The sequence below is a fragment of the Anomaloglossus baeobatrachus genome, chromosome 1 (assembly GCF_048569485.1).
Source record: "Anomaloglossus baeobatrachus isolate aAnoBae1 chromosome 1, aAnoBae1.hap1, whole genome shotgun sequence".
Taxonomy (NCBI): Eukaryota; Metazoa; Chordata; class Amphibia; order Anura; family Aromobatidae; genus Anomaloglossus; species Anomaloglossus baeobatrachus.
The window spans coordinates 365401354-365426773 of record NC_134353.1 but is presented as its reverse complement, the minus strand read 5'-3'; the positions used below and the strand labels follow the sequence as shown (position 1 = coordinate 365426773).

Genomic DNA, 25420 nt, shown 5'->3' with positions numbered 1-25420 from the left:
CTGAAAATACCAAACTACAGCTGTCCGCTTTACCTTGGCTGGTGATCCATTTTGGAGGAAGGGGGGGGGGGGGGGGGGAGGACCCCACTTTTTTTGTTTTAAAATACCTATTTAATTTAAAAAAACAGCATGGGGTGCCTGCTGTTATGGATTACCAGCCAAGGTGAAGCTGCCAGCTGTGGTCTGCAGCAGTCTGCTTTACCCGAGCTGGCAACAAAAAAATAGGGGGACCCCACATCGTTTTGGTTTTTTTTTAAATTATTTATTTTTTTGGCTAAATACAAGGCTTTAGTACCACATGAAAGGCACTAAAGGGTGCAAGATTACAAAATGCTGGGGAGTGGGACATTATATATGTCTTTCTCATCTATTCTCAATCTATCCCTCTAGCTATCCATCTATCTCTCCATTCGTTCATCCCTCTATTTATCCCTCTCCCTGTCTCTACCCATCTCTCTATCCTTCTATTTATTAATCTATCTATCTAGCTGCTTACGTGTTTTGCGGTCTGCAAAAAAACGGGAGGCACACGGATGACACACGGCCCGTATACGGAACGGAAGTCACACGGATGCATCCCATGTCCAGCCCAGTCTTCGATGACAAGGCAAGATTGGTACATGGGAGGTACCCAAGTTCATAAAAATAAGAGCGAACATTTTGTGGGTTTCTTTTCTTTGGGAGGTCGCACCATGTCACGTGTAGGGAAAGTCCTAAGTAAACCAGTAGCTCCACAGTGCCCACCTGTGTTGAGCCAGCACCAGGCCTAATCATATAGAACAAGGTAACTGATTCATCTGTAGATCTGTTTGCAAAGATAAGTTACGCTTAACTGTATTGCTCTGTATTTCTGACATAATATCCGAAAAATCCCATCTTCTATTTAGTGCATTATCTAGTGTGCCCTTAAGGCCATTAAATATAGAATTTAATTTTGGGCTGTTTCTTTTATCTCGATCACTGAACCTCATGTCCAGCAGCTCGGTTTAACATTATATGCTACCTGGGCTGGTTTCAGGCCCGATATAGTCCTGCTAATGGATCAGGCCTATATCTAACGACGAACTGGTGGCAGACTACTGTGCTGGAGTGGCAGAATCCTGTTTCACTGGGGCTAGTGGAAAGGTTCTGGCAGCCAATTGGGGTTGTTAGAAGAGTTTGGTGCCATGTTGGAGTTTGCACTGCCTGCTCTGTCTTCCTCCTCATGCCTCCCTGTGCCCGCCGGGACAGGAGGGGTCAGTGTTACATTCCACCAAGCGGCGCTTAAGTACCCCTTGGGGCGTGGAACGTCGCGCATTAGCTGAAGTGATGAGGTCGTATGGAGTGGCTCCGACGTATTACAGACGTCATTGGTGGGACTGCGAGATGCAGTTTCGTCACGGTCTGACAGGTCCTCGACCTGTTATTCTAGTCTTTTGGCTATCCAGCTTCCCTGATTCATCAGTCCACTGTGTTATTCCAGTCTTTTGGCTAGCCAGCTTCCCTAGTAGAACCTGATTAGGCTTTCGGCTGCTGTAGATGATCCACCTGAGTCCATGTGAGTTTAGAAACGTTCTTCAGGTCTGGATATAGATTGACCATCTTGAACACGTGTACGTGCATTTATGTATTGCGCTGGTGCAAATAATTAGTTGATTAACAAGCAGGAATATCAAATAAAGAAGACTACAATGAGCTATAGCATCGTATAATAATAAACTATGAAGACTGAAGTGGGGACATAATAGAAAATAATGTATAGTTACCTTTAGTGCTACGAGAAGAGTAACTGTCTCCACAGAGTAATAGCCTCTATCCACATAGTCTCCCATGAACAGATAGTTAGTGTCTGGGGATTTGCCTCCAATTCTGAAGAGCTCCATGAGGTCATGAAATTGGCCATGGACATCTCCGCATACGGTGACTGGGCAGCGAACATCCTGCACATTTGACTCTTTAGTAAGAATTTCTTTTGCCTTAAACATAAAACAAACATGTACAGATTAAAACAGTGTCAAAATTGAAAATCAATACCATGCAAACAGCCTCACAGGCACAAAGTCTGGGACTAGTCACCTTATCCATACATTTTACTGGTGGGGGGTTGCTACCAAGATACTTCTAATAAAATATGCTACTTGTAAACTTTAGCATACTGCTAAAATAACATCCTGGTCTACATGGTAAAGCACAAACCCCCAAAAAACCACTGGAGGGCAGCAAAGTAACAATTTTCAAATTATCCAGTAATGATAGTGATATTAGTTTCAATGGTGTTACATTTTCGTTTTTTAGAACACAATATAGTTAATCACACTGGCCTCTCTTGCTGGCAAAGGTTGTAGAGAAGTGGCTGTCCAGTACTGAGCAGCGCACCACCAATGCAGACTCCTAACCTGCCACAAGTTCATACAGGTCTGCTATAGATTCAACAACATTTTATAGACATTTATATTAACACTTTTCTTGATATGCGTATAAGGTTGTATGTCAGACAGATTTTACTTTCAGAATGTCTAGAAGATCAAGAATAGAAAGAAATTAAATGAGTGGAGAAACTCCACCCACAGCCCAGTCACTCAGGGAGAATGGGTCTGGGCTCGGTGATGTCACGTCAACCTCAGGTTGACCTGACATCACCGTATCTCAGAGGTCACGGAGCACGGGGTGGGGGGGTGGGGGATGAGCGGACCGCAATAGTGCTGCTCAGAGGCAGAATTCGCTGAACAAGGTAGTTGAAAAAGCCTTCCCTATCAGTTTTACAGGGATGTTGCCACCACTGCAGAGTAGTGAACCACCCCTTTAATCATTGCATCTGAACCGTCTTGGGCTGGGGTCCCCAACTCCAGTGCTAGAGGGCCGCCAACAGTGCATGTTTTCAGGATTTCCTTAGCATTGCATGGGTGTTGGAATAATCCCCTGTGCAGGTGATTAAATTATCACATGTGCAATACTAAGGAAATCCTGAAAACATGCACTGTTGGTGTGCCTTGAGGACTGGAGCTGGGGACCCCTGGTCTTGCACAATCAGTATTATTAGCAGAGCTTCTGTCTTGGCATCAATGAGATACTCACCCAAGTCCCTGCTGACATCACCAATTGTTAATAGGGTTGACATAGGCTCATCAACATAGGATATATGCAGGCTTTTGCCCTTTGATCCTATAGGAAAAGCTCAGAGGCGCACGTATGAAGTAATTCTGGTTACAAGAGTGGTATATGAGCGGGTGCGGAGCATCATGACTCTTGGTGGAAAGTCAGATTCAAAGTCCCAACATAAGCAGCCAGGATTCAGCTATCTACTGTGCCTAAAAATTATCTAGTTACTGGTACTCATCATTTTAAAGTTACTCTGTATGGACAACTGAACACATACATATTGTGTGTATGATAGAGAGATATATATATAAAATCTCCATGAACTTGTTTTTAAATTACCAGTGAGAATCAGTGAGAGGAACAAGCTATACTTACCACCATCCTTACCGCCATCCCTGCTGAATAGCACCAGAAGTGATTTAACCCCATAGCGACGGCCTAACGTCTCAAGACGTCGGAAAAACAGGGTACTTATTCTGTTCCAACGTCTTGAGACGTCAGGCCGGAAAAAGCTTGTAGCGCCCCCCAGTGACGAAAAATCTCGGGGGTTTCAGCTACCGGAGGTAGCTGAGATCCCCCAGATTATGAATCGGGGTGTTTTTTTTGGACCCCGTTAATGCGATCGCCGGTATACACCGTATACCGGCGACAACATTAAAAAAAAATAAATGGCCGGTAAAATTGATTTATTTCTCATCTGACATGATCAAACATGTCAGATGAGAAATAAATATGAGCCCTTAGTGCCCCCAAAGCCCCCGGTACCGGAGAGTCCCCCCGCCACCCCTACCCCCCCTCCGGAAAATCCAAGATGGCGCCGACGCGCGCTGAAAACTCCCGCCGCCGCCGGCTCTGCATTCATTTCCCTCCGATCTGAAATGATCAAACATTTCAGATCGGAGGGAAAGGTCCTCCCCCTGACCCCTCCTCCGGTACACCGGAGATCTCTGGTCCCCGGAGCCCCCTCCGGTCTCCAGAGCCGCCTCCCCCCTCCGGAGCGTGATGGCGGCCGCATTCATGCTGCTCTTTCTGCCACATGTGACACGTCACATGCGGCAGAAAGTTGTCCCCAGGTCACCCCCCGTCACCCCCCCCCCCCCCCGTCACCCCCCCTCCCAGCCCCCGGTTATACGTTACCTGGCTGCTGCTGCTCCGGCCCCGCGATCACGCCGCCTCCTTCTTGAAAGCTGGCGGCGCATGCGCAGACAGCGGCTGTCAGCTGGATCCCTGCAAGCAGGGATGCTGACGTCGCTACTGCACAGGCTGCTCCACTGTGGACCGGGGGAGGGTGAGTGCGGTAATCTGCAGCCACACTCCTCACATGGAGAGACTGCTGTTCTAGAAAATGGGGGGTACGTTCTGTGAGCGTGCCCCTCATATTCTAGAATGAGGTTACTGCAGGTCACTCTGCCCTAGGTTGGACCGGGGCAGTGTGAGTGCAGTATTCTCAGATTACTGCACCCACACTGCTCATGGAGAGCTTGCTCTTCCAGAAAATGGGGGATACGTTCCCTGAACGTGCCCCCCATATTCTAGAAGATCCAGAGTCGGCGTGGGACCTCCAAAATAGATTACAGCGACCGAAATTTATTTATTTTCAATAAATTGGTAAAAGAGGAATGTTTCGGGGAGTTTTTTTTTTTCAAATAAATTTTTTTTTGTCTTTATTTTTTTCTATTACTTGACTGGGTTAGTAATGTCGGGTATCTGTTCAGATGCCGTGACATCACTAACCCCAGGGCTTGATGCCAGGTGACATTACAGCTGGTATCAACCCCATATATTACCCCGTCTGCCACCGCACCAGGGCGCGGGATGAGCTGGAGCGAAGCGCCAAGATTGGCGCATCTAATGGATGCACCACTTCTGGGGCGGCTGCGGCCTGCTATTTTTAGGCTGGGAAGAGTCCAATAACCATGGCTCTTCCCACTCTGAGAATACCAGACCCCAGCTGTCTGCTTCACCTTGGCTGGTGATCTAATTTGGGGGGGACCCCACGTTTTTTTTTTTTTAAAAAAACGCCTGGGGAGCCCTCCAAATTGATCACCAGCCAAGGTGAAGCTGTCAGCTGTGGTTTACAGGCTACAGCTGTCTGCTTTACCCTAGCTGGCTATCAAAAATAGGGGGGACCCCACGTCGTTTATTTTAATTATTAATTTTTTGGGGGGCTAAATACAAGGCTAGGCACCCTTTAGTGCCACATGAAAGGCACTAAAGGGCGCCAGCTTAGAATATGCAGGGGGTGGGACGTTATATTTGTTTGACATCTATCCATTCATCCATTGTAGCATTTTAGGCTGTGCGCCCACAATCAAGATTTGCAGCGTTTTGGGCGCAGAGTGTTTTCCCTGCATCCATAACGCTGCGTTGTGCAGTAGAAGCACAGTGGAAGGATTTTTAGAAATCCCGTGCCCACTGTGCTTCTCTTCTCCGCAGCATAAACTGACCTGTGGCGTGGCTTCCAGAGCCTCAGCATGTCAATTTATGCTGCGGAGATGAGTGTTCTCTGCAGGTAGCATAGAGCTCCACAGCGGCCTGAACCCAAATCGTGGGCATGGGCAGCTGCGTTCTCCCGTGGACAACACTCACATCTCTGCAGGAAGGCTGACACTGTGTACTAGACGCTGTGTCGCTGGATCATGGCCACATAGCCTAAAAGTGAGACATTTGTTGCTGCAGCAACATTTTTGTGAAGTACCTGTGGATTCAAAATGCTTACTATACTCCTGAATAAAATCCAGTTTCCAAAATGGAGTCACTTGTGGGGGGTTTCTAATGTATAGGTACCCAAGGGGCCCTGCAAATGTGACATGGTGCCCGCAATTTATCTCAACTTTTCCAGAATTCAAATGGTACCCCTTCCATTCCAAGCCCTCCCATTTATCCAAACAGAGGTTTTTGGCCACATGTGGGGTATCCCTGTGCTCATAAGACATTGGATAACCTGTTGGGTCCACGGTTTGTGGTTGTCTCTTGAAAAAGTGAGAAATTTGATGCTGAAGCAACATTTTTGTGAAAAAAATGAAAATTTTCAATATGGCAACCTAAGCTTATCAAATTCTGTGAAGTATTCGTGGATTCAAACTGCTCACTATACACCTAGATAAAACCCTTGAGGTGTCTTGTTTCCAGAATGGAATCACTTGTGGGGGACCGCCACTGTTTAGGCACCTCAGGGGCTCTCCAAATGCAACCTGGCGTCCGCTATTGATTCCAGGCAATTTTGCAGTCAAATGGCACTATTTCCCTTCTGAGCCCTGCTGTGCACCCAAACAGTTGATTTCCACCACATATAAGGTATCGCCAAACTCAGGAGAAATTGCACAATAAATGTTATGCTTAATTTTTTCCTTTTACTCTTGTAAAAAAAAAAAAGCTACCTGGTTGAAATAACAATGTGGTAAAATTTTATTTTTTTTTTTTCATGGCTCAATGTTATAAAATTCTGTGAAGCACCTGGGGGTTCAGGGTACTCACCAAACATCTAGATAAATTCCTTGAGGGGCCTAGTTTCCAAAATGGGGTCACTTGTGCGGGGTTTCTGCTGTTTAGGTACCTTAGGGGTCCTCCAAATGTGACATGGTGCCCGCAATCTTTTTCAGCCAAATTTCCTTTCCAAAATTCAAATATTGCTCCTTTCGTTCCAAGCCCTCCCATTTTTCCAAACAAAGGTTTCAGACCACATGTGAGGTATCACCGCGCTCATAAAAAAGTGGTTAACAAACCTTGAGGTCAAATTTTTGGAATTACCTCTTGAAAAAGTGAGAAAATTGATGCTAAAGCAACATTTTTGAGAAAATTATTAAAATTTTCAATATGACAACGTAACGTTAACAAAAACTGAAGTACCTGTGGATCTAAAATGCTCACTATACCCCTAGATAGAAGCCTTGAGGGGTCTAGTTTCCAAAATGGTGTCACTTGTGAGGGATTTCTTCTGTTTAGGTACCTTAGCGGACCTGTAAATGCAACATGGTGCCCGCAATCTATTTCAGCCAAATTTGCTTTCCAAAATTCAAATATTGCTCCTTCTGTTCCGAGCCCTCCCATTTGTCCAAACAGAGGTTTCTGACCACATGTGGGGTATCGGCGTGCTCATAAGAAAGTGGGGAACAAGTGGGGTCCATTTTGTTGTGTTATTTCTTCTAAAAGTGAATAAATTTGGGGTAGAGCAACATTTTTAGGTAAAATTTAATTTTTGCTTTTTTTCATTCCACATTGCTTTTGTTCATGTGAAGTACCTGAAGGGTTAATAAACTTCTTGAATGTGGTTTTGAGTACTTTGGGGGGTGCAGTTTTTAGAATGGTGTCACTTTTGGGTATTTTCTGTCATCTAGGCCTCTCAAAGTCACTTCAAATGTGATGTGGTCCCTAAAAAAATGGTTTTGTAAATTTTGATGTAAAAATGAGAAATCGCTGATAAACTTTGTACCCCTCTAACTTCCTAACGAAAAAAAATTTTGTTGTTTCCAAAATTGTGCTGATGTAAAGTAGATAAGTGGGAAATGTTATTTATTAACTATTTTGTGTCACAGAAATCTCTGGTTTAACGGTATAAAAATTCAAAAGTTGAAAATTGCAAAATTTTCAAAATTTTTGCCAATATTCAATTTTTTTCATAAATAAACGCAAAAAAATATTGTCCTAAATTTGGTACTAACATGAAGTCCAATATGTGACGAAAAAAGAATCTCAGAATCACCGGGATCCGTTGAAGCGTTCCAGAGTTATAACCTCATGAAGTGACACTGGTCAGAATTGCAAAATTTGGTCTGGTCATTAAGGTGAAAATTAGCTCCGTCACTAAAGGGTTAATACCAACTGTAAACAACCCGACCATTGAGGCAGACTTGGCTGCATGGTTAAGTGACTGAAGGTACGGATCACTGGTGGACACAGACTAAAAGGGCCCCTGTGCCAGAACAATATATGGGCCTTTTGCAGCCTAAGGCTCTGTGCCCACGTTGCATATTTGCATGCAGTTACTCTGCGTATTGCACTGCAGCATAACTGCATGCGTCCCCAGCACAATCTATGAAGATTGTGCATTATCCATGCGCACGTTGCTTTTTAGAACGCATGCTGCCAAAACGCTGCGTTCTAGAAAGCAACATGTCACTTATTCCGTGCGCTTTGGATGCAGGTCCCGCTCTGTCTATGGTGGGGGCTGCATCCAGAGCGCATGAAATTGGCTTTTTCACTGCATTCATTAAGCAGTGTTTCTGCAGCGATTTGAAGCGCACGTGCTGTTCAAATCGCTGCAGAAATTTCTACGCAACGTGGGCACATAGCCTAAGAGCTCACAAAAATGCAAAATTACTTTGGCGGTAGAAATGGGCCACCAACCTCTTAGGCCCCTGTGCGGCTGCCTTAATGTTATATCTGCCCCTGGTCCGGACATTATCTCCAATCTGGCAGAGAACATTGGAGAGGCCGTGCTGCAGTGGGGGAAGGGTAGAGGCTTCTGGTAGTAATGACTTTTTTTCTCTTACAAGGAAGTGGTCAATTTTTGTATTTGGTCCTAATTTTATAGACACACTATCACATGCATTTTTATACAATTTTTTATTTATTTTTTTTAAAAAACTTACCCAAAAGGTAAGGAATAGGTAGGAATTAATTCATTCTTAAGCGGGCTTTACACGCTACGATTTCGCAACAGCGATCTCGTTGGGGGGGGTCACGAAAATTATGACGCACATCCGGCGTTCAGAGCGACGTCGTTGCGGGTGAATCCTACTAGCGATTCAAAATCGTCGCAAAAACGTCAAAAATCGTTAATCGTTGACATGGGGGTCTGCTCCCAATTCTCGTTGCACGTTGTTGGTAAAATTTGTAAAATCATCATGTCATTGTGCATATCGCTACATGTGACTTTGATGTAGCGATTTATGTTATCGTTCTTGTGTGCGTCCGCATCGATGCGAACGTGTGCGCCAAATGGTTTTTTTTTTGTTTATAAAGGGTTCAGGATAGGTCCGCTAATCAGCGTGTGGATTAGAAAATCCTGTTTTAAAATGGCGGCACGCTCACTTGCATTTCCTCATTTGCGTCTATTTGTTGAAGTGTGAGTGATACGCATCTAGGCTGACTTTGCTACATTGCGCACAGGCGTCATCACATTAATCTAAACCTTGTAATTAACGCATCACGTGTAAGTATCTTTGGTTTATCTTTTTTTTTTCTTTATAAAATGTTTTTTTTATTTGTTTGTTTTTTTTTAAAATGTATATACTCATCAGAATTTAAAATAAAAAGTTTTTTTTTAAAAAAAAAACAAAAACAAAAAAAAATCCCACACATTGTGCACAAGTAAAAAACAATTAAAAAAATACCATGTAATCCTCCAAAATGTTACACACGACCAAATGTAGAACGCTGGAAATTTGTGTAACGACACACCCATATGGGGTAGTGGTTGCAACACTGAAAAAAGACACATCTGCACAAATTATATAAGTTGGGGGGGAAAAAAACACAGCTTAATTGGGCAATTAGCGAAACACAGAAGTTGCGTAACTAGGATGATAAACACACACACGCAACTGTGTTGCCTAATGATGCGAAAATCAAATCGATAGAGTGTGTAGTGTGATGCATACCTCACGATAATGAAGGCGGACAAACAAGTCGATGGACGATTTGGGATCGCTGGAATAAAAACAAATAACCTACCAGTGTAAACGCAATGTAAGGTAGATAGATAAACTCTACTGCGATGTGGACTCATCGCTGTAACGATATGGGCGTGATGAAGTAGTAACAAGATCGTAGCGTGTAAAGCCACCCTTAGTTTTGGCTTCAATGCCTGGATCAATATGGTAAGTGTGAAAGCACCCTTATATCCCGCCATTTAGGCTATGTGCGCACGTTGCGTAAATACATGCTTTGTAGCGCAGCGTAACTGCATGCGTCCTGCGTCCCCTGCACAGTCTATGGAGATTGTGCAGGGGCCGTGCGCACGTGGCGTCTTAGAGAGCAGCGCTTCGGCTGCTGCCCGAATCGCTGCGTTCTAAGACGTGACATGTCACTTCTTCCGTGCGCTTTGCCGGCAGCCCCTGCTCTGTCTATGGGAGGAGCTGCAGGCAGAGAGCATGGAATCGGCTTTTTTTTTTCTCTACGGACATTTTCTGCAGCGATTTGAAGTGCACGTGTGCTCTTCAGATCGCTGCAGAAATTTCTGCAGGGCTAGTACGCAACATGCGCACATAGCCTTAAGGCCAGAAGTATGTAGACCTTTTCAGGTTTTCAAGTATCCACATCCATTACAAACTTCAATGACAAGTCCAGCAATACTTTACACGGCCAGTCTGTTCATCCAGTGACTGAATTGATACGCAAATGATAGCAAAATGTTATTTGTAAATCTGAAACCTCTGTCACTCCAGCTCTAGCGCCTTTAGACTAGGGTCACACTATCCTTTTCTCCACATCTGAGAGATTCGGTTTATGCTGATTAGAAAAGTGTAAATCGAGGAAAAACGGGGGGGGGGGGGGGGGTTGGGTGTGTGTTAGTTTCTTTACCTCTGTAATCTCAGTCCATGAAATTTGGACACCCTCCCTCTCAGTTGTCATTAGAATGTGGCCCGATTTTTTCCATGGACCCATAGAGTTGAATGGGTGAGTGCCATCTGATTCTTGGGAGGCAAATCATGCACACTGCAACATTATCTCAGACAGAGTCAAGCCGAGGAAAAAATAAGCCAAACATGTGCACAGCCCCACAGAACAACATGGCGATGACTGCTATTTACCACAATGAAGGAGTGATCTGGTGGTCTGCACGAGGTCTCACCTGACGTTACACAGCATAGAGGCTGTCAATCAAGCAGGAGTCCGCAGCATAGGATAGGGAATAGAGCCGGAGAGACAGATGCTTCAGGTCTACCATAGCCATTGCATTTGCATATCAAACAACGGTGATTTCTCAGCAATGGAGAATGGATTGACCATGTAAAAGGTATTGCTAAGGCTAGTTTCACACTTGCGTTCACCGGAGTCCGTCACTATGGAGAATAGCGCAGTCCGTTAACGCACTGCGCTATTCTCCATAGACTTGTATGGACAACGCACTGTAACGCAAGTGTCTGCGTTGCATCCGCTGGACGACGCAGCGTCGTTATTTTGAGGCTGCGTCGGGCGGAAGGAACGCAGCATGTAACTTTTTTTGAGCAGCGGAATCCTCTGGATTCCACTGCGCATGCTCTCTGGCTCCCTCCACCCGTAACCAGGGTACACATCGGGTAACCAAGGAACCCTGGTTACGTGTGCCGGGAGCCCGACACTTCGCCGCTCGGCTCCGCCCCCTCCCGCACTCCGTATGTATACATACACACACACACACACACACACACACACACACACTTACCTATCCCCAAGCGATGCAGTCCCCGCGGCACTGACGTCCTCACCATGGCCCCGCTCGGCTCCACCTACTTCGCACACCGCCCCCCGCACACATTGTCGGCGATCACCCAGCGGCCGGCTACGGGGAGTGATCAGCTGATCACCCGGCGGCCGGCTACGGGGAGTGATCAGCTGATCACCCGGCGGCCGGCTACGGGGAGTGATCAGCTGATCACCAGGCGGATTGCGATATTTTGTACGATCCGTAGCATTGCGTTGTGCCACTATATGTAACGCATCCGTTGCATGCGTCACACAACGCAATGCTACGGATCCCGTCCAACGCAGGTGTGAAACTAGCCTAAACTTGTCTTTAAATGCACATGTAGCTATAAGAGTTTGGAGGTGAAATCTTGCTGAAAAATTCTCTTAAAAAGTGTCATTGTCATAGCATGCCACCTTTAACACTTGCCCATTTCTAAAATGTGATGTCTAAAAGTAAGAGCTCAGCCAGAGACAGAGCACACAGTCTTACAGAGCCCCCCCCCCCCCCCCATTCGTGGGAAAGCTCATTACATTTGCAGACAACGGTTAGGGCTGTTTATAAGCCAACAAACCCCTTTATTCTAAAGTTAATAAAGGGCAAACAAGAATAATAAAGGTATTTTGGACGTGTTTTTTTTCTTGACTCTTGGAGAACACCTTTACAGGGGTTGTCCATTACTCAAGACAACCTCTTGTCCATCCCCCATTTCCCCACCACAAAATAACACCTATACTCCCCCTCTGGTGCCATTTCAGTGGTGTCGGCACTGGCTCTCTTGAGGATCGCATGACATAATGCGAGAACTGCAGCCAATCAGAGCTGCCTTCATCGGCCTCTCTTTTGGACGAATCAAGCCATTTGGAAGAAGTGAAGGGAAAGAGCCGTTATCACTTCCTCCAAATGTCCTGAGTTATCCAACAAAGGAGACAGTAAAGCCAGAGATAAATGGCTGCAGCGACCGCATGAAGTCACGCAATCTAAGGGAGAGCCAAGTGCCTACATCGGAGAGTTAAGGTGTTATTTTTGTTGGGGGGAAAACAGGGATGAAGAAGGGCTGAAAATTAGTAGACAATCCCTTTAACCCCTTCAGCCCCGGGGCACTTTCCGTTTTTGCGGTTTTGTTTTTTGCTCCCCTTCTTCCGAGAGCCGTAACTTTTATTTTCCGTCAATCTTGCCATATGAGGGCTTGTTTTTTGCGGGACAAGTTGTACTTTTAAATCAAACCATAAGTTTTACCATATAGTGTACTGGAAAAAAGCAAAAAAATTCCAAATGCGGAAAAATTGCAAAAAAAGTGTGATGGCACAATAGTTTTTGGGATGTTTTATTCACAGTGTTCACTATATGGTAAAACTGATGTGTGGGTATGATGCCTGAGGTCGGTGCGAGTTTGTTGACACCAAACATGTATAGGTTTACTTGTATCTAAGGGGTTAAAAAAAATTCACAAGTTTGTCCAATAAAAGTGGCGCACGTTTTGCGCCATTTTCCGAAACACGTAGCGTTCTTGTTTTTTGGGATCTATGGCTCAGCGACGTCTCGGGCTGACGTTTCTAATGGTACCATTTTTGCGCAGATGCTACGTTTTGATCGCCTGTTATTGTATTTTGCGTAAAACTTGCGGCGACCAAAAAACGTAGTTTTGGCGTTTGGAATTTTTTTTGCCACTACGCCGTTTACCAATCAGATTAATATTTTATATTTTGATAGATCAGGCATTTATGAAAGCGGCGATACCAAATGTACATATTTATTTATGTTTTAACCCTTTAATTTTCAATGGGGGTGATTTGAACTTTTAGGTTGTTTTTTTTTATTTTTTAAAACTTTTCTTCTTTTTTTTATTTTACTAGTCCCGCTAGGGGGCTATAGCGATCAGCAATCCGATCGCTCTTATCTATCTGCTGATCACAGCTATACAGCTGTAAACAGCAGATTCAGTCACTTTGTTTCTCTCTGCTCGCGGCCGAGGGAAAACAAAAGTGAAACTTCATAGCTGCAGGCGTCATCACATGACCCTGTGCTACCCTGGCAACCGATAGTCACGTGATCACGCACGTGACTTCTGGTGGGCGCGGCGGTAAGTAAAAAACATGGCCGCGCGCATATAGATCTTGCTGCCAGACTTTGGCAGCAAGATTTAAGGTGTTAATGGCCGCGGGTGGAAGAGATTCCACCCGCGGCTAGCAGGCACACGTCAGCTGTTGAAAACAGCTGATGTGTGCCGACCACCACCGCCTGCCCGCGGCAGGGGGAAGGGCTTAACGGGACACGCTCCATGATGGATATATCCATCTATGGTCGTGAAGGGGTTAAACAACGGGATGCTTCTAAATGTTTGGTAAAGGCCTTTTTTTGTTCCAGCATGACTATACGCCAGTGGACAAAAAGGTCCATTAGAGCATGATGTGAAGAGTGGCTGCACAAGATCATTGGGATGAACTGGAGGACTTACCGCAAACCAGACAAATTCTCTACTGGATGAAGGAGCACAAATTTATCAAACTTAGAGTTGAGCGATTACTCACTATACTCCTAACAAGTACTGTCTGATACTCGCGTATTCATTCCGAATAGCGTGTGCAATGCAAGTCATTGTGCAAAACGAGTAACCCTAATTCTGCATTATTTGCTACTCGCACAAATAGTACGGCATTCTCATTACTCGTTACTTTGAGATTTTCCCCATTGACTTGCATTGCACACGCCATTTGGAGTGAATACACGAGTATTAGACAATACTTGTTATGAGTATAGCGAGTACGAATAGTCAGGTACTCACTCAACTCTAGTCACAATCCAAAACGGAGTGGAAAGTCCAGGGATGTACTTCAACATCTGATGGCAATGCTTTCCTGGCATCTCAATAATGAAGGTCTATGAATAGTCTTCCATGCTTACTATTTCTAAGCATAGTTAACATATTTGTGATTATTATAAATCTCACAGTGGCTTTAGAGTAATCCTCTCTGCAGAATAATTAAAATGCTACAAAAAGATTATTCAAGTCACAGCAAAATACTTTATACTGATTGAATATACTTAACCATTTATGCTCAGCTAGGGGAGTGGGTATGGAAACTGATGTCAGGGTCAGACATGATTGCATTTCCTTTTAAACCCGTGCTGTATATTTAGTTGTCAGGAAAATGTTAATTATGCAGACATGAGGCTCTTTCCACACTGGAAAAAAAAGTGAACCTGTCATCAAATTCATGCTGCTCAAAAAACAGGCAGCATCAATCAGACCCTGGCTGTGCAATCACAGTTTAGGTAGGTTTTCTATGAAAAACTGTAGTTTGAAAATATGGCAGGATTAGAAAGAGGGCCCAGACTAGTCCAATGTAACCCCCTAAATCACCTCCCTGCACAGCTCCAGGTGATTGATATGCATTTCTTCCACTGTACAAACATGGCAGAGCACTGACGTGATCATCAAAACTGCAGCAAGCAGCCCAGTAAGGCTAGTTTCATACTTGCGTTGAACGGCATCCGTTGCATTGCGTTATATGACGGATGCAACGGATGTGTTGTATGTAGTGGCAACGAATCGTACAAAACAATGGAATCTGCTTTTTTTTTTCTTTACAGTTTTACCGGCGGCAGACTATTGTGAACAATCAGCTGATCACCCGGCTGATCGCTCACAGCAGCTAGCCGCCGGGTGATCAGCTGATCGTTCAGCCGCCGAGAATGTGTGCGGGGGGCGGAGTGCTGGGTAGGTGGAGCCGAGCGGGGCCATGGCGCCGAGGACATCAATGCCGCGGGGATGCATGGCTGGGGACAGGTAGGGGTGTGTGTGTGTGTGTGTGTGTGTGTGTATATATGTATGTATACACACACATGCGGACTGCAGGAGGGGGCGGAGCAGAGCGGGGAAGTGTCGGGCTCCAGGCACACATAGCCAGGGTAAATATCGGGTAATTAAGTAAAGCACATTGCTTGGTTAACCGATATTTACCTTGGTTACCAGCGTACAAGTGTCAGGCTCCTTGCACACGTAGACAGGGTAAATATCGGGTAACTAGGCAAAGCGCATTGCTTAGTAACCCGATGTGTACTCAGCTAACGTGTGCAGGGAGCCAGAGAGAGCATGTGCAGCGAAATCTTAAGGATTCCGTTGCTCAAAAAAACGTTACATGCTGCGTTCCTTACACCCAGCGGAAGCAACGCAGCGTCGGCCAGCGGAAGCAACGCAGGTCCATCACTCGCAATCCGTCATCCATACAAGTCTATGAGAAGCAGCGGAATCCATTAACGGATTACGCAGTTTTCCAAAATGGCGGATTGCAACTGAAGGAAAACGCAAGTGTAAAACTAGCCTTAGTGATACATCACTGGAACCGGAGTCTCTGGCCATACATCATAGTGCTCCGAGATGGGGTAGCCAGTACCTAGCGACAGATTTTCTTTAACCCCTTAACGACCCATGACGTACTGAATACGTCATGGATCGTGTGCCGGTAAGCCCCGCCCCCTGCCGCCGGTCGGCAGCGGCGAGACGCGCACATATCAGCTGTTATCAACAGCTGATATGTGTGCCTGCTAGCCGCGGGTGGAATTGCTTCCACCCGCGGCCATTAACCCCTTACATTTCGCTGCCAAAGTCTTGGCAGCGATATGTATATGGGCGCCGCCATGACAGTGACTTACCCCGCCCCCGCCGGAAGTCACGTGACATGATCACGTGACTTTCAGCGGTTGCCATGGTAGCACAGGGTCATGTGATGACGCCTGTGGCTAACATGAGTCACTTCCTCTCAATGCCGGAATACAGCCGGCATTGAAAGTGAAGCAGCAAATCTGCAGTTCTCAGCTCTGTAGCTGAGATCTGCAGATAGTGCAGAGCGATCGGATGGCTGATCGCAATAGCCCCCTAGGGGGACTAGTAAAATAAAAAAAAAAGTAAAAAAAAAAGTTTTAAAAAATTAAAAAAAAATAAAAAACCTAAAAGTTCAAATCACCCCCCTTTCACCCCATTGAAAATTAAAGGGTTAAAAAAATAAAAAATACGCACATATTTGGTATCGCCACGTTCAGAAATGCCCGATCTATCAAAATATAAAATCAATGAATCTGATCAGTAAACGGCGTAGCGGCAATAAAATTCCAAACGCCAAAATTACGTTTTTTGGTCGCCGCAAATTTTGCGCAAAATGCAATAACAGGCGATCAAAACGTAGCATCTGTGCAAAAATGGTACCGTTAAGAACGTCAGGTCGAGACGCAAAAAATAAGCCATCACTGAGCCTCAGATCCTGAAAAATGAGAACGCTACGGGTTTTGGAAAATGGCGCAAAACGTGCGCCACGTTTTTCGGACAAGCTTGTGAATTTTTTTTAACCCCTTAGATACAAGTAAACCTATACATGTTTGGTGTCTATAAACTCGCACCGACCTGAGGCATCATACCCACACATCAGTTTTACCATATAGTGAACACTGTGAATAAAATATCCCAAAAACTATTGTACAATCCCACTTTTTTGCAATTTTTCCACACTTGGAATTTTTTTTGCTGTTCTCCAGTACACTATATGGTAAACCTTATGGTTTCATTTAAAAGTACAACTCGTCCCGCAAAAAACAAGCCCTCATATGGCAAGATTGATGGAAAAATAAAAAAGTTACGCCTCTCGGAAGAAGGGGAGCAAAAAACAAAAACGGAAAGTGCCCGGGGGCTGAAGGGGTTAAAGGGCTCAATGGATTTATGCTGCATGAATGACAGGCCGTGACCAGCCCCATTATTGCAAATAAAGCTGAAAGACTGGTGAGGAATGAGGTGACTAGTCCAAGGGGCAGGTCGTCGCCTGTTTGGCTAGACTGACAGGTCTTTTTCTATAGGAACGTTAGGAGAGACCTGCCAATCTAGCAGCAGCATTTCAGAGCAAAGCATAGATGTTTGGAATACAGGAGCTGGTCTTCAATTCATGCTGCCCATAGCTCAGCCAACATGAACCAGCTCACAGGTTCCTTTTAATTTATCTTATAGGAGGTGAAATGTGCAGCAATGCATCAGGGCAGGCAGCAACTCACAAAGCAGAGATCACTCTGAATTAAGAATTTACATAATTTCGGTAAAAATCAAAATGCTTTAGGGCAGGCTGTGTTCACACATTGCGTTTCTATCTGCAGCATGTCAATTATTTAGTGATGTTTAACCACAGAAAGCAATACCGAAGTGCAAATGTTGCAAAAAAATAAAAATAAGCAATTAATGCATTTTTACTCTGCTTTTGGTGACAAACTATTAAACGAGTACTGTATATACATACATATATAATATATACATATTACATATATAATCTGCACCCAAAAAAAAACCAAGTAAAATGCAAACAAAGATAAAAAAAAAAAAAAAACTTTTTGTAAGCACCTCCTTTACTGCCAAGGGCAGATTTTGTCTGCAGAATAAGCAAAGTGTGAACATTGCCTTAAAAAGGAACTTGCCTAATGAGTTTTTATGGATCACATTTGACAAGCAAACCAATATTTATGAACATTCAGTCTCAAATGGCTGATTTAGACCTCCAATTGCAGCAGGATGGTCCTTTTTCATGATACAAAAAAAATTGTCCAAGGCACACACATGCCAAAAGCCAGATATGATGGCATGTTTTGTTACTGCCTGGGTGTAGTCATTATTCTAAATCTTTCATAACACGGGCAGATGAGTGGTAGTATGCATATCAACTACTGTGCTCGCCTGATCAACATTCACACTCCGCCTAGTCACTCCTATAAAGCTATCTGCACCTAACAAGCACGGTCCCTGTAAGAAATGCCACTGTCAAGACAAAATCTCAGGTCAGTTTATGAAAAGCCAGGATAGTAGACAGCCAAAACGCCTTCACTTCCTATTGTGAACTCTGAAGGGGGGGCAGGGGGTTTGAAAAGCCCCTTAAGAAAACGACAATGTATCCAGAAAACCAACAATGAATATACGAAGTGAAAAAGGCCTCTTCTATGGTAATACTATGCACTGAGTAATGACAAGCTAAGACTCTTCTTCTGATGTGGAGCTACTTCTAAGCCAGCAAAACGCTATTCCTCAGCAGAACCATTAGGATGCACCTTAATAGAAAGAGGATCCATTAATAGAACATATTATTGATTTTAAATGCTCCTTAAAGGGAACCAAACATCAGGATTTTGGTATATAAGGTGCAGGCAGTGCAGTCCTGGCACTATCAGGCACATTGTGTACACACCATTAGGGGGCAGCTCGGGTGTGTAGGCTGTGAAATCCAAGTTTATGAAGTTTGAAAAGTCATCCACTTTTTGACTGACGTGAGCACACTTCCCCAGATAATATCCGGGGGGGATATGCACATGATTCCCCCCCCCCCCGCCGCCGCCTGTTCCTCCCTCTCTCTGGCTGTATGCAAATTTATCTCTTCAGTTACACGGCGTCGGAGTTGGTGCCTGCGCATAGCGCTCATCTCTCCCCTATAATGTAAGCTCTTATCGTCAGTGGGGTCCTCTCTCTCCTGTGGAGTGTACATTTTTGGCCAGTTTCACATGTGTGTCGTTTTAACAGAAACAGAACTCAGCACAGATGCAGTACAGTTCATTTATTTACAGTGGAAGCACGCCACCATGTGGACATATGCAGTAGTGTATGAAGGACAACCACATGGTGTCGCGCTTCCACTGTAAATAAACTGTACTGCATCTGTGCTGGATTCTGTTTCTGTTAAAACGACACAAATGTGAAACCGGCCTTTATGGTCAGCAGGGTCTCTTCTCTCTCCAGTAGAAAGTAAGCTTATAGTCACAGAGATACTCTCTTATGTAGAGTATAAGCATTTCAGGGTCAGAGGGGTCCTCCTCTTTACTAAAGTTCTTATGGTCAGCGGGGTGCTCATTCTCTCACCTAAATGGTGTAAACTCCTATGGTCAGCAGAGCCCTCTCTCTGCTGTATAGTGCAAGTTCTTATGGTCAGTTGAGTCCTCTATGTTTCTTTCTCCTATAGAGTGTAAGCTCTTTTGGTCAGTAGGTTCCTCTGTCTCTCTCTCCTATAGAGTAAATTCTTCTGATCAGAAGGGTCCTCTCTCTCCTGTAGAGTGTAAGCTCTTATGGTCAGTAGGATTCACTCGCTCTCCTGTAGAATGCAAACTCTTATGGTCAGTAGGGGGTTTCTCTGTCTCCTATAGTGTGTAAGCTATCGTCAGTGGGTTCCTTTCTCTCTCCTGTAGAGTGTAACCTCTTATTGTCATTGGGGTCCTCCTTCTCATGTAGAGTGTATGCTCTAATGGCCAGCGGGTTCCTCACTCTTCTGTATAGTGTAAGCACTTATGGTCAGCAGAGTCCTCTTTCTATCTAGCATAGAGCAAAAGCTCTTATGGTCAGTGGAGTGCTCTCATCTGTATAGTGTAAGTTCTTATGGTCAGTGGGATCCTCTCTATGTCTCCCCTGTGGACTGTAAGCTCTTATGGTCAGCGGGGTCCTCTCTCGTGTAGTGTGTAAGCATTTTAGGGTTAGTGGGGTCCTCTCTTTTATATAGTGTAAGCTCTTATGGTCAGTGGGGTTTTCCTCTTCACTATAGAGTATAAGCTGTTATGATCAGCAGGGTGCTCTCTCTCGCTCTCTCCCCCTGTAGAGTGTAAGCTCCTATGTGCTTTCTCTCTCTCTCTCCCCCTGTAGAGTGTAAGCGCCTATGGTCAGTGGGGTTCTCACTCATTTGTACAGTGTAAGCTTTTATGGGCAGCTGGGTTCGCTCTCTTATACCCCATGTATATTTTCTGACCAATTACAAGCTTTCCAGAATTTAAATTTGTGCTAATTTATTCACCGCAAATCAATTTTTGGAGGGGGGAAATTTGTTGAATTCGAATTTCAAACAGATCCACTCATTTCTAGTCATGTAAATACAGTGGTACTCTGGCTTTATTCTTAAAGCATCCTTATATTTCTGGCCAGACAAAAATAGATTCTGGTTATACTACAGGGTATTATGTACAAAAGTGACAGATATTGTAAATTGTTGCATATTTTCTATCAGCAAAGTGGGCAAGCTTTTTTTCAAATCTCACCCATAAGAAATAGCAGCAGGAGCTGACGTGATGTAGAGGTCTGCACCATCACCGGTTTTACTCGGCATTCCATGCTTCACAGTGCATAGGGTGAAATAAACAGTAAAGTTGCACTTAGCACATGCAGATTTTCTTGGACTTTTAATGCAGATTTAATACATGAAAAAGCACACACACATGATGTAGTCTGCAGAATTTACCAAGCTCTCTAGGAGAGAGCTAGAAAACAGCTCTATTGGTGCCACTACTCTTCAGCAAACGCACATGTATCAGGCATATGGGTTGTCATGGAGCTCACCGACTGCCGAAATCTATAAATACTTCTGAGACAACACTATCACATTTATTCTAAGTAAGGAGCGTTCAATCCAGGGACCGTCATGTATTAACTGACTGTTTAAGAGGCAGAACACCTCTTCTCTACCAAGATTAGTACAACCAAAGCTGGACAAACCCTAGGAGCCGGACAGAGGGCAAAAGCAAGCCTTCAGGAACCTGAAAATCTGCAGGAGTTCACGTTCAATGCTGGTTCACCGGCCATATTTATTTATTTTATGCAGGTTGTCACCAGGTCACATCCCAATCAGTGTTGTGGAGTCGAGAGTCTATTTTAATGGAGTAAGAGTAAAATAGACTGACTCCTAAAATATATAATAAATTGGGTATCGTAGTTAAGTGTATGTGCTGAATATTTATTCATAGGAATTTGGGAAAGTTTTGAAACATCCTATAAATGTCTGTTCTACTCCTGATGTAGGCTTTCGGTTAAGATGAATCTGTGCTGCACTTTATGTACATGCTCAGTAGTGAAGCTCCTCCTCTACAGATCAGAGTCAGGGAAATTAACGAGACAGTCGGAGGTTTGGCTTGCCGACTGCACAGCCCCGATACCAATCTCATCATGTCACATCCCAAACACTGCCCAAACAGCAATGTGTGACTGATCATGTTAGGCCAAATTCAGTCATGCATGTACAAACCATGATGCAGAGATATGCCGCTGGTCTCCTGACCGGAACTTTAACAGCTTCATAGGAATATATTAAGCTGTCATGTCCAGGTCTAGAGACCCACAGCCACTCCTTGAATAGACTGTTACAGGCCGTCTAAATCAGGCTTAAGGCCTAAGCCACACGGCGAGAAAATCGGAGCGAGTGGATTGCGATAAAACATCGCATTCCCCTTGGACCAATTCTAGCCTGTGTGTCAGCGCACATGAGCGATTATTTTCTCAACCCTAATCGGACCAAGAAAACAATCGCAGCATGCGACTGTAATGCGAGACTCATTTCTCTCGCACACATTCAAGTGAATGGGACGAGAGAAAAATCGCACTGCACTCGCGGTACACCGGTGTACCACGTGTGCAGAGCAAGAATCGCAATAGCCGGCTACGTAGGAGAGAAATCCCTCCCTCTCCTCCTCCGTGCCGGCCCGCCCCTCCGCAGCGCTGGCCTGCCCCTCCTGGGAGCCGGACCGCCCCCCCGCAGCTGAGGTCCGCTCGCAGTGTCGGACCGCAGTCGCAGGGACACTAGCATGACACTCTGCTCCTGCTGTGCTGCCAGCGCGAGCCGAGTGTCATGCGAGCATCGCAGTAGTGTCCCATGTGGCCCCAGCCTAACATTAAGACTGCAATTTCTGACTGCTAAAATCTGAACTACTAAGGCCTCATTCCTTTTTTTCCTGTATGAGAAAAACAGACTAAAAAGTTGAGTGGAGCGCTGACTGACAAAAAAAAAAAAAAATATAGGAGATTAGTCCAAGTGTTGTTCGCGTTTCTCATACATGAAAAAAAAATAATCTTTGTTTTCCCATCTGAGTTTGGTCCGATTTTTTCACCAACACAGACTTGCAATGCCGATGTATCTGATGGATCAAAAATCGATTTATAGGTATGACTGCTAGGTGTGAAAACATTGGATGGCACTCGAATGAGAAAAAAATGTCTGAATGAGGTCTAATGGCTAATAGCCATATTGAAATTCAGAAAGTCGGGATTTCTGCCAAAAGTCACGCTACTGTAAACTAAGGAGTCACAGGGGTGTGGCTTAGATCACCGTATTCTCTCAGTCCATGCATTACAGTGATTAGCATTGATTTAAATAATTCATGTATTTCCATTTTTTCCCTGAGGTCAATGCATATTAAAAAAAATAAATAAGATAATCTTCGCGAGAGAACCTCTGCTTGGGTTAATCAAAATGTGTGCCTAGAACTTTACATTCACAGTAAATAAAGTAGTGCAAAATCCACATTTGCATGATGGCTATATACTCCTTACTGCAGCAGGGTGCGGTTGTATCTTTTGTGAATGTTTGCTTTTGCAGTGGATATAAAGCCTCATTCACACATCAGTATTTTACATAAGTGTATGTATGCCAAAGCCCAGAGCGGAACCTTCAGAGAAGGACTGTAAATGAAAGAGAAACCTGCTATGTGTTTTGGAGACACTCTCAGGGGTACTTTGCACGTTGCGACATCGCTAGCATCGGCTAGCGATGCCGAGCGCGATAGTACCCGCCCCCGTCGCACATGCGATATCTTGTGATAGCAACATTATCGCTACGGCAGCTTCGCACGCACTTACCTGCCCTGCGACGTCACTCTGGCCGGCGACCCGCCTCCTTCCTAAAGGGGTGGGTCGTGCGGCGTCACACGGCAGGTGGCCAATAGAAGCGGAGGGGCGGAGATGAGCGGGACGTAAACATCCCACCCTCCTCCTTTCTTCTGCATAGCCGGTGGATGCAGGTAAGGAGATGTTCCTCGCTCCTGTGGCATCACACAAGGAACGAGGAACAACATCGTATCTCCTATTGGTGTGACATTATGGAAATGTCCGACGCTACACAGATCACCGATTTACGACGCTTTTGCGATAGTTTATCGGCGCATCTAGGCTTTACACGTTGCGACGTAGTTACCAGCGCCGGATGTGCGTCACTTTCGATTTGACCCCCACGATATCGCAGTAGCGATGTCGCAACGTGCAAAGTACCTTAGAAACAGATGAAAACCTAACACCATATCCGATAATCGAGCTAAGTCACTCACAATCAATGCCTACTGTGGCGGCTCTGTTTCACAGTTGATCACTCTATACAGTACAAATATATACTTCTTGTACTTGTCAGAGTTCACACTTATAGTCACAGCAACAGGAGACCACTCCTTCATTGTTTACAACCAGAACTGGTTACTCCCTGTGTCACTATCGTAAAAGGACTAGTCTCCACTGAGAAAGCGACGCAAGGAGTGACCAGTTCTGGTTATTACCAATGAAAGAGCGGACTCCTGTTGCTGTGACTCTTCCAATAGGTGTGAACCCATGATCTGTATTAGATTGCTTATGCACTGCATCATATATCCTAACATGCGTCCTGACTTTATATTAGTATTATTCAAAATATGGCTTAGGATTAGTGATGAGCGAGTCCTACCCTACTCGGGTGTTGGGTAATCACTGCGAGCAGTTTGACGCTCAGATGAGCGCCACTCGTGTGCCGAGTATAATGAAAGTCAATGGGGAACTCGAGCATTTTTTCCAAAAAATTTTCAGGAAAAATGCTCAAAATTCCTCAGTCTTAAATTATACTCGATACACAAGTTGAGCCCATCCAATCATCAAACTGCTTGTTACACGTACAGAGCACCCGGGCATGGTAGTGCTCACCCATCACTAGTCATTATGACTACAGAGCACCTGAGCATGGTAGTGCTCACCCATCACTAGTCATTATGACTACAGAGCACCTGAGCATGGTAGTGCTCACCCATCACTAGTCATTACGACTACAGAGCACCTAAGCATGGTAGTGCTCGCTCATCACTAGTCATTACAAGTACAGAGCACCTGAGCATGGTAGTGCTCACCCATCACTAGTCATTACGAGTACAGAGCACCTGAGCATGGTAGTGCTCGCTCATCACTAGTCATTACGAGTACAGAGCACCTGAGCATGGTAGTGCTCACTTATCACTAGTCATTACGAGTACAGAGCACCTGAGCATGGTAGTGCTCGCTCATCAGTAGTCATTACGAGTACAGAGCACCCGAACATGGTAGTGCTCACTCATCACTAGTCATTACGAGTACAGAGCACCTGAGCATGGTAGTGCTCACTTATCACTAGTCATTACGAGTACAGAGCACCTGAGCATGGTAGTGCTCACTCATCACTAGTCATTACGAGTACAGAGCACCTGAGCATGGTAGTGCTCACTTATCACTAGTCGTTACGAGTAGAGAGCACCTGAGCATGGTAGTGCTCGCTCATCAGTAGTCATTACGAGTACAGAGCACCTGAGTATGGTAGTGCTCGCTCATCAGTAGTCATTACGAGTACAGAGCACCCGAACATGGTAGTGCTCACTCATCACTAGTCATTACAAGTACAGAGCACCTGAGCATGGTAGTACTCACTTATCACTAGTCATTACGAGTACAGAGCACCTGAGCATGGTAGTGCTCACTTATCACTAGTCGTTACGAGTACAGAGCACCTGAGCATGGTAGTGCTCGCTCATCAGTAGTCATTACGAGTACAGAGCACCTGAGTATGGTAGTGCTCGCTCATCAGTAGTCATTACGAGTACTGAGCATCTGAGCATGGTAGTGCTCACTCATCACTAATCATTACGAGTACAGAGCACCTGAGCATGGTAGTGCTCGCTCATCACTAGTCATTACGAGTACAGAGCACCTGAGCATGGTAGTGCTCACCCATCACTAGTCATTACGAGTACAGAGCACCTGAGCATGGTAGTGCTCGCTCATCACTAGTCATTACGAGTACAGAGCACCCGAACATGGTAGTGCTCACTCATCACTAGTCATTACAAGTACAGAGCACCTGAGCATGGTAGTACTCACTTATCACTAGTCATTACGAGTACAGAGCACCTGAGCATGGTAGT

The 25420-nt window shown here is 44.9% G+C and overlaps 1 protein-coding gene across 1 annotated transcript in view; it reads right to left on the bottom strand.

The window, feature by feature from the left end:
• PPP2CB (protein phosphatase 2 catalytic subunit beta) overlaps positions 1-25420 on the bottom strand; it is a 63289-nt gene that overhangs the window by 13348 nt on the left and 24521 nt on the right. The window contains exon 2 of the mRNA XM_075352468.1: positions 1746-1955. Coding sequence (XP_075208583.1) covers positions 1746-1955 — 210 coding nt within the window. The remainder of the gene's footprint in view (positions 1-1745; positions 1956-25420) is intronic.